Below are 9302 nucleotides of genomic sequence, written 5' to 3' on the forward strand. Positions count from 1 at the left end.
AAGCATCCCTCAAAGAGGAGTTTATTCTCACTCACGTTGGCATGTTATTATTGCAACTAAAAGTTGTCATTTCTTTATTTTTATCTCTTCCAATTATTTTAATGACCTGCTATAATAGTCCCACATATGAGAAATGTGCTAAAAACGCAAGAATGGTGAACAGGATGTCAAGTATATACCAGAAATAATTTGTCAAACCCTGGACCTGAATGGGCAGAGCACTGGCTTTCTTCAAAGACCTACACAGACGGGAGTGGAGTCAGCAACTGCTCAACCCAACCACCGAGAATGACCATAAGAGATGAACAATCTATAACTAAAACACAACCTTTCAAGCAACAATCAAATTCTACCTGCATAAAGAAAGAGATCGGTGGGCCAAATTCTTCTTAACACCCCCTAGAAGACAGTCTTTCTCTTTCTCCTAAGCAATGTGCAAGGAACACTCTGGGAAGTTGCTACCTGTGGTTGACATGAATAATTCTTCTCTTCCTCCCTCAACTCAAAGAAGAGCCCAGTCCAGTCTCTGATAACATAAGACAAAATAATATTTGTTTGTTTTTCAGAACTCAAACCCTTCATCAATTTGGATGGTAGCTTCTCTGATCTCTTTTCAAGGATGAGAACTGTGTGAATATTTGTACAAGTTATTTTGCCAAAGTTTCCTTAACATCACACGTAAGTATTCTTATTACATATTTCACTATGCAATAAGAGAATGTAATAATAAAATAATAATGATATAAAATGATACAACCATACTGTAGAAAAATGTAGTTTGAAGATATAATTCTAATACCCAAATATAATGAAGGTTATTAACATCTTATTTATTTATTTTTATTTTATCATTATTTTTTATTCATGTCCCATCTTTTCCCATGGATCTTGCACAGGAGAGGTAGATTGCATGCAGGTACATAGTGTATTAAACTTAAAATGTTGTTTCTTCCCCCTCCCACTTGTATCAGCACTTTCCTATGCTTTTGCAGAAGACTGCAACATGCTGAACCTTTCTTCATTCTTTTACATAAATATCCTTTGATAAGGTGTTCTTAGCTAATTACCTTTTCAATTGCCCCCTCCATAAACAACTGGTGTTTTGACCGTCCAAGAACCGTGAAAGCCAGCATGAGAGTGTTTGAAGGTGTGCTCAGTGCCAAGCAGACAAATTTTGATGGTCTGATTTTTTAAAATAAATTTCAGAAATAACAATCCACCTAAAGAGTATGACGTGTTGATTATAACCTTTCACATATGATTTGCCTTTTCTTCGTTGAGATTTGGGAGGCACCCAGAGAATTTCACCCTGTGAATAAGGTGTGTGTGAGCATCTGACTTTTATCGACTAAAAAGCTTATTTGAGAGTAAAAGTGTTTTTTTTCACAAGATTATGTTGTTACCTTTCCATCTCCTCTGCCTGAATCTCGCCTGCATATCTGCCTCATAATGCTCTAAACACGGTGGGAAACTTTGGGCAAGGCCTTTGCTGGATATTTATTCTCTGAAGGGCTGTAGGAATTGGAATATTGATCAGCTGAATGGGACTTTATTATTTTATTCCTTGAGTTATCGCTTAGGGAAGTTGAGATCTGTTCTTTCATCAGCACACCCCTTCAGCACCGGCTGGTTTCATTGACAAACAGAGCTCCAGAAGCGGCTTTGTAAGTGGACCCGGGAGCATCCCAGCAAGGGGAAGGACTGCAATACCTGGGAGACCCTTGCGTCTTCTTCCTAGGGAGAGCAGAGGAGGCCGGGATTTGAACCCAAATTGTAAGCCCGCTTTGCCGCTGGGGCAACATCCAGAATGAAAACAGCGCGCTAACCTCAAGCACAGTCCCAGGTTACAAAGCAGCTTTACTGTAGAAGCCGGGCAGGATCTAATAAATCGGAAAGAAAGTGGGGGAGGCGGGCAAAGGAAAGTTTCGCAGGTCTCAGCCCTAGGTGAGGTTTAAACTAACGGGGGATGGGGGAAACATCTGTTTGCAGACCGAGTTCCCCGCGAACTTTTTCCTGGAGAGAAACTCCCGGAGCAATTGAACAGCATTCAAGCCTGAGGCTTTCGTGCCAGAACTCTGAAAGGACCTTTAGAAACCAGAGCTCCAGAAAGAACCCGGACTGTGCAGACGGGGGAGGCGGGGGGGGGCGGTAGTGCCGCGCGGGGAAGGGAAAGCGAACCCCAGGCTGTTTGAACGTTCCTGCAGCCTTCGCAGCCGGTGGGTGCCCCGCTCCCCGCAGCCTAAAGTGAACTGCAGGCCGTGCTCGCCTTCCCTGGGAGCGGGTGCGCCGGGAAGGTCCCGGACTGGCCACTCAGAGACTCCAGGCGGCGTCACAGGCATCCTGACCCTACACGAGCCCTCAGAACCTCTTGAGGCGGGCAGGAGACTGGTTTGGGTTTGCGCAGAATTTGGGGGATTCCATAAAATGCGGAGTCCCCAGAGGCATTTTCAGAGCGAGGAGAGGCCGGGAGAAGGTGTCCGGGTGAGGGAGTTGCGGGGTTGGGAGCGCGAGGGTAAATGAGGACTCGGGCCGGTCCCATGGGCCCGGCGGCCGACAGGGGGCGCCCTGTCACTGTGGAAGTCCATGCTGAGCGCTGGCCTGTGTGTCCCAAATCCCAGCCACCAATGGAGCTGAGGTGGAAGCGGGGGCTCTCAAGGTCCCCTCCTGAGAAGGGGAGCGCTCCCTCCTCCCGTGGACCTCCTCTCCCCGCTCCTGCTCGCTCCTTTTGGTCGTGGAATAATTTCTGGGATCACATTTTCAACCAGGAGCAAAAACAGAAAGGGGAGTGGGCACGCACACAGGCTCGCATACAGTCACATACAACACGCCACGCACAGACTAGGGAAACCAGGATCTTCTTTTGAGTTTTCAATTCCATACACACCAGAAAGCTGCTGTTTGTCGTTGTTTCCCGGGCTTGTCTATTTTGGCATTTCTTTTCTACTAAATGTAAGAAGTACCCCGTGGGAAGGAGGAAGGGGTTGACGATGTGTTTTGGGGTGTGCGTGTACGTGTGTGTCTGCGTTTCTGCCCTGGCCTGCGCAAAAGACTTTGAAAAATAGCTCCTTTTTGAGCTCCAATGCGTACCCCTCTTTCTCAAGTCCTCTGGAGAGCAGTGAAGTTGTTCCCGTCCGTGCTCTGGGTGGGTCCCGTGGGAAATGCTGGGATCTGGCTCCTCGGACTCCCCTGCGCGTACCTCCAGGTTCACAAAGAGCGCTTACACAACGCCACGCACTTCCCGGACGCACCGGGCCTGCCCTCCTGGGAGCCCTCCGCATTCCGGGGTTCAGTGCTCACAGCTTCGGAGGAGGAGATGCAGACCTTGGCTTTGGGGGATCCCGCCCTGGCACTTGCACAGCGGGCTCACCAGTGCCCTCCCTATGAATTGTGCAAACCATTCGCATTCTGCAGCAAAGGGTACTGCAGCGGCTGCATCTTGTATTCAAAATTATGCAGACCCCAGAGGACTGGGACTAGGGGAGGTGGCTCCCCTGTATCTCCTGGCTTGCCTTCCAGCCTGACCCTCACCCAGGCCTTCCTGTTTTCAATGCTCAGCTCTGTGTCTGTCACCTCCCCTCTGTCTTCTGCCACCGTCACCCCCAATTCTGGACAGGTGGGATGGAAGCCCAGTATTGCCTATATTTTCTTTATCACTGGGAGGGAAGGTACAGGGCTGGATCCCCAAGGTCCAGCCAGGTTTTCAAAACCAAAAAAGAGCTTCCTTATCCAAACATCTGTAATGTCTCCCTCACCCCAAATAGGGGCTCACTGGGGTCTTGATGGCTAATCCAGGACAGGAGACAATTTTTGAATGCAGGAGCTGGAGGGAAAATAAAAGAGAAGTACATGGGTCATGAAGTTTCTAATTTTTATAAAACAGCCCCTCTGGAAGGCAGCGAGGACAGAGACCCTCCTGAAGTCAGTTCCACATGCCCCGTTATTGATTTCTTCATTCTTCCCACTCCCCCACCCCCCGCCCTGTTTGTTTTAGTTACGAAATGCTTTGGGCACCTCTGTTGTGACTGAAAAGTAACCTTGAAACACGCCGGCCTGAATGTCAGAGACAAATCGCAGCCTCCCAACCGTCGGCGGCAGCCAGCGGCGCTGCGTGCGCCCGGCGCCTGGCCGCCCCCTGTGAGTCGCGGGCGGCGGGGCTCCGAGGAGGCCGAAAGCCCAGGCGGCCGGACCGTGCGCCCCGCGCCTTCCCTGGCCGCGCCAGGTCTTAACTGTAACGGGGAGGAGCCTCCCAGGAGCAGCGGCGGCGGGCGAGTTAAAGGTGTGTACACAGTTTTTCTAAATACGACTAAATAGGACGGCGCTTTGCAAATTGGCTCTGTCACTGGCTTGTTTTGACAGGGAATGAGCACTGAGAGAGAAGAAACCCGGGATAGATAAATCCGGCTTTAATAAGTCTCTGCGGGGCACGGAGGCCGGACGCGCCCTTCGACAGCCTCACCCGGCACCCAGCGCTATGGGACCGGACGGGGGCCAGAGCCCGGAGCTGCTCCAGAGGGTGGCCTCTTCCCAGGTCCCTCTTTCCACAGGGGACTCCCGGTGGACCCGGGAGGAAAGGGGGCTCCACAGGGGCGCCCGCGCGCCCTCTAGCCCGCCGGATCCGCTCCCCGGTCCAGCCGGGGAGTGCGGGGCTGGGCGGCAGCGGGGCGGGCACGGAGGGGCAGGTGCGGGGCGCCGGCCGAGGCTCCCTCTCACCTAGGTGTGAGCTGATTATTCAAATGGGCTGCCCGGGGTCTGGGGATTGGAGGCCCGCGCCAGCGCGCCGCGCTATATCACCAGCCGCCCACGTCACTGCGGCACTTGTCCGCTCCGCGGTCCACACCTCCTCCTCCTCCTCCTCCTCCTCTCCCCCCCCCACCCCCGCGCCGCGCGCTTCCCGCCGCCTCGGGGCAGCTCGGCACTGCCAACCTCAGCCTCCACCCGCCAGCCCGGGAGCGGGGCGGCGGCGGGCGGCGGGCGCTCCCTCCGACGGGGCTCTGGTCTCGGCCTCCACCGCTCCTTGGCCCCCTCCTCGCGCGACCCACCCCTCCCGCCCACTTCCAACTACCGCCTCCGGCCGGCCGAGGGAGAGAGAGGGAGTGGAGCCCAGGGAGAGGGAGCGCGAGAGAGGGAGAGAGGGAGGGGACGGTGCCTTGGCTGACTTTTTTTTAAAAGAGGGTGGGGGTGGGGGTGATTGCTGGTCGTTTGTTGTGGCTGTTAAATTTTAAACTGCCATGCACTCGGCTTCCAGTATGCTGGGAGCGGTGAAGATGGAAGGGCACGAGCCGTCCGACTGGAGCAGCTACTATGCCGAACCCGAGGTAAGCACTCGCCTTTTCCGGGGGGAAGTGGAGTGGCGGTGGCGTTCGCTCCTTCCCCAACCTCAGGACCGCTTCCCTCGCTGGCACCCGCCCCCCACCCCCAGCCTTTCTGGGCAGCCTCCTATTTCTCCCTCCTTCGACTCAAATGGGTCTCTTTTTTATACGACACACTGTTAGCCTTGAGATAATATTAACTTTGTGATCAAATATTGACTTGCGGCGCCTCCAAATCCTCTTCGTGGCCGAGCCACGCACTATCCTAACAGAGTTATGTTTGGCAGCGTGCGGCTGGGGAGGGGTGGGAGGTCGGCCGGCGAGGGGGTGGGGAGCTGAGAAGGTGGGTAGGAGTTGGGGGCTGAGGTGGAGGCAGAGTCAAAGACTAGTGGACAAAGAGAAAGAAAAGTTTGTGGCTGCAAAGCCTAGCCGCGTGTAGTTCAGTTCGCGGTTCCTTCCCTATTCCCCCATTGAGTGCCTCGGACGGTCCCCGAGCTCTACGCAGGCACTGCCTTTCAGTTCCCCTGGGGCCAGGGAGGGGGTCCCTGGAGAAGGCTGGACCCGGGGGACCCTGACACAGTCTCCATTTGAGGCTGCCGGGGGCGTCCCGCGCGGTGTCCCTCAGGTTGCTTGCTGGGGTGGGAGGTGGCATCCGGAGGTTCCGGGCCTCGGCGCCAGCTCAGTATGCTCAGAGTTGGAGAGACTGCGGGGATGCATTTGGGGTGCCTGGCTAGGGGGTACTCCAGGGGACCCATGTTCTAGAATCTGGGAGAGGTTGCAAAAGGGCTAGGAACAGGCCACATGCCCAGGGCAACAGTTCACTCGCCACCTCCCCAAGGGTGATCATGGCTCGCTCTGGATACAGACTCAGTGCCCCAGGATGGGCTCCCAGGGGAGGAAAGGGTTCCCCGGAGGCCTCCCCGAGCCAGGGGCCTGGGTCGGCCCACTGGGTGGGAGGTCTGGGCGTGCTAGAGCCGCGGTGCTAACGCTGTTGCCTCCCTCCCCGGGCTTGTCCGCAGGGCTACTCCTCGGTGAGCAACATGAATGCCGGCCTGGGGATGAACGGGATGAACACGTACATGAGCATGTCGGCGGCCGCCATGGGCAGCGGCTCAGGCAACATGAGCGCGGGCTCCATGAACATGTCTTCGTACGTGGGCGCAGGCATGAGCCCGTCTCTGGCGGGCATGTCCCCCGGCGCGGGCGCCATGGCGGGCATGGGCGGCTCGGCCGGGGCGGCTGGCGTGGCGGGCATGGGACCACACCTGAGTCCCAGTCTGAGCCCGCTCGGGGGACAGGCGGCCGGGGCCATGGGCGGCCTGGCCCCCTACGCCAACATGAACTCCATGAGCCCCATGTACGGGCAGGCGGGCCTGAGCCGCGCGCGCGACCCCAAGACGTACCGGCGCAGCTACACGCACGCCAAGCCGCCCTATTCGTACATCTCGCTCATCACCATGGCCATCCAGCAGAGCCCCAACAAGATGCTGACGCTGAGCGAAATCTACCAGTGGATCATGGACCTCTTCCCCTTCTACCGGCAGAACCAGCAGCGCTGGCAGAACTCCATCCGCCACTCGCTCTCCTTCAACGACTGCTTCCTCAAGGTGCCCCGCTCGCCCGACAAGCCCGGCAAGGGCTCCTTCTGGACCCTGCACCCCGACTCGGGCAACATGTTCGAGAACGGCTGCTACCTGCGCCGCCAGAAGCGCTTCAAGTGTGAGAAGCAGCTGGCGCTGAAGGAGGCCGCGGGCGCCGCGGGCGGTGGCAAGAAGGCGGCCTCAGGGGCCCAGGCCTCGCAGGCTCAACTCGGGGAGGCCGCGGGGCCGGCCTCTGAGACTCCGGCGGGCACCGAATCGCCTCACTCGAGCGCGTCCCCGTGCCAGGAGCACAAGCGAGGGGGCCTGGGAGAGCTGAAGGGGACGCCGGCCGTGGCGCTGAGCCCCCCGGAGCCCGCTCCCTCGCCCGGGCAGCAGCAACAGGCCGCGGCCCACCTGCTGGGCCCGCCCCACCACCCGGGCCTGCCGCCGGAAGCCCACCTTAAGCCGGAGCACCACTACGCCTTCAACCACCCCTTCTCCATCAACAACCTCATGTCCTCGGAGCAGCAGCACCACCACAGCCACCACCACCACCAGCCTCACAAAATGGACCTCAAGGCCTACGAACAGGTGATGCACTACCCCGGCTACGGTTCCCCCATGCCAGGCAGCTTGGCCATGGGCCCGGTCACGAACAAAACGGGCCTGGACGCCTCGCCCCTGGCCGCAGACACCTCCTACTACCAGGGGGTGTACTCTCGGCCCATTATGAACTCCTCTTAAGAAGACAGCTTCATCCCCACTAGCTCTGGCAGCCTGGGACAAGGACAAGAGAGAGGAAGTGGGGTCGAGACTTTGGACAGGGGTCTTGGATAGATACAAGGGAGAAAAATCCATGACATCCCCAACCCCAAGACAGCAGTCTCCCCTCGCCCTCTGCAGCCCTTTTCTCCCAAACAGAGGGCCACACTGACACCCATCATTCTATATAAGGAGGAAAATGGGAAAAAAATATAAAGTAAAAAAAAAAAAGCCTCCAATTTCCACTACTGTGTAGACTCCTGCTTCTTTAAGCACCTGCGGATTCTGAGTTTTTTGTTGTTGTTCTCCTCCATTGCTGTTGTTGCAGGGAAGTCTTACTTTAAAAAAAAAACAAACAAAAACTTTTGTGAGTGACTCGGTGTAAAACCATGTAGTTTTAACAGAACCAGAGGGTTGTACTATTGTTTAAAAAGAGAAATAATAATAATAATGTAAGGGTCTATTGTAAATGACCAAGAAAAAAAATGCATTCCCAATCTTGACACGGTGAAATCCAGGTCTCGGGTCTGATTAATTTATGGTTTCTGTGTGCTTTATTTATGGCTTATAAATGTGTATTCTGGCTGCAGGGGCCAGGTTCCACAAATCTATATTAAAGTGTTATTGCCGGTTTTATCCCTTGAATCTTTTCTTCAGGATTTTTTTTTCCTTTGCCTCACTTAAAAAATAAACAGGTCCGGAAATTATTTCAAGAAGGAGGGAAGGACATCCTGGTGGCAAGTTTTATTAGATTTTAGGGGAAAGAGTGTTGCTGTTTTCCTACCATTTCTTTAATTAAAATTTTCAGATATGCCAAAATCGTATGAATTTTACAGCAGGTACATATGGACCCGCTGCCAAGATTCTACAGTTAACATCTCACTATACTTGCTTTATCACATATCGTTTCATCTGTCCACATCTGCATTGGTCAATCCATCTTATCTCTTTAATTCACTTCAAAGTAATTTGTAGACACACTGGTACATTTCCCCCTAAACACTTCAGCAAGCACATCCTTAAAAAGAACTCGATCAATATTGTTTATGGTTACTTTTTGAATTTTGAAGTTAAATTTTGAAGTTAAACACACAGATCCCAGGTGAACCACACCCGCAGGAGAAAACCGCTCTCTGAATATCTTAATTTTCTACCTGACCTGTTTGAAGGTGCCCTGGTGTTGAGGTCTCTTGGGCCCCAAGGCTGGTTTCTCTGGGGATAAGCCTGGATTTTACGTATTTTGACTGTGCTTCTGGTCTTAGGCCTCCCTTCATGTCAGTGAGGCTAGGCTGGATTTGCAAACTCCTGGTGCAGCACTTTGTGTTTTCATCACTGCCTCTCTTACCCTCCTGTGGAGCCTCTGTGTGTACTCCACCACCCCTTCCCACCTCCTTCCTGAAGCAGGTGTTCTGCACTGCCATGGCAGTCCTTGCTGGCCCAGGAGTGGTGAAGCACCTGGTCTGGGGAACTATTTAGAAGTCGTTCTACTGGAATTAGTTTTAAATGGATAGCTCAGGGTGACAATCAAAATTTCCTTTGTAAAAATAAGGTATATTTGGGGATGAGGAGGTAAAGGGTGTCTGGCACAGCTTGCCAATTGACGGTGACAGTGGCGAGATCTCACTGCAGATTTGCTCTCTTTCGCTGCCCC

At 54.1% G+C, this 9302-nt stretch overlaps 1 protein-coding gene across 3 annotated transcripts; it reads left to right on the top strand.

The window, feature by feature from the left end:
• Window positions 1-4070: 4070 nt before the first annotated feature.
• Window positions 4071-8296, top strand: FOXA2 (forkhead box A2). 3 transcript variants are annotated; one of them, XM_012653132.1, is made up of 4 exons: window positions 4071-4276; window positions 4357-4528; window positions 5246-5315; window positions 6329-8296. In XM_012653132.1, exons 3-4 carry the CDS (start codon window positions 5247-5249, stop codon window positions 7631-7633), a joined length of 1374 nt encoding a protein of 457 aa, XP_012508586.1. In that variant the 5' UTR covers window positions 4071-4276; window positions 4357-4528; window position 5246; the 3' UTR covers window positions 7634-8296. The 3 variants fall into 3 exon arrangements, with proteins under 3 accessions (XP_012508586.1, XP_012508585.1, XP_012508587.1); XM_012653131.1 differs by having other exon boundaries at window positions 4357-5315; XM_012653133.1 differs by lacking the exon at window positions 4357-4528.
• Window positions 8297-9302: the final 1006 nt, after the last annotated feature.

Source organism: Propithecus coquereli, unplaced genomic scaffold (genome assembly GCF_000956105.1).
Source record: "Propithecus coquereli isolate 6110/MARCELLA unplaced genomic scaffold, Pcoq_1.0 Scaffold411, whole genome shotgun sequence".
In the NCBI taxonomy this organism is placed as follows: Eukaryota; Metazoa; Chordata; class Mammalia; order Primates; family Indriidae; genus Propithecus; species Propithecus coquereli.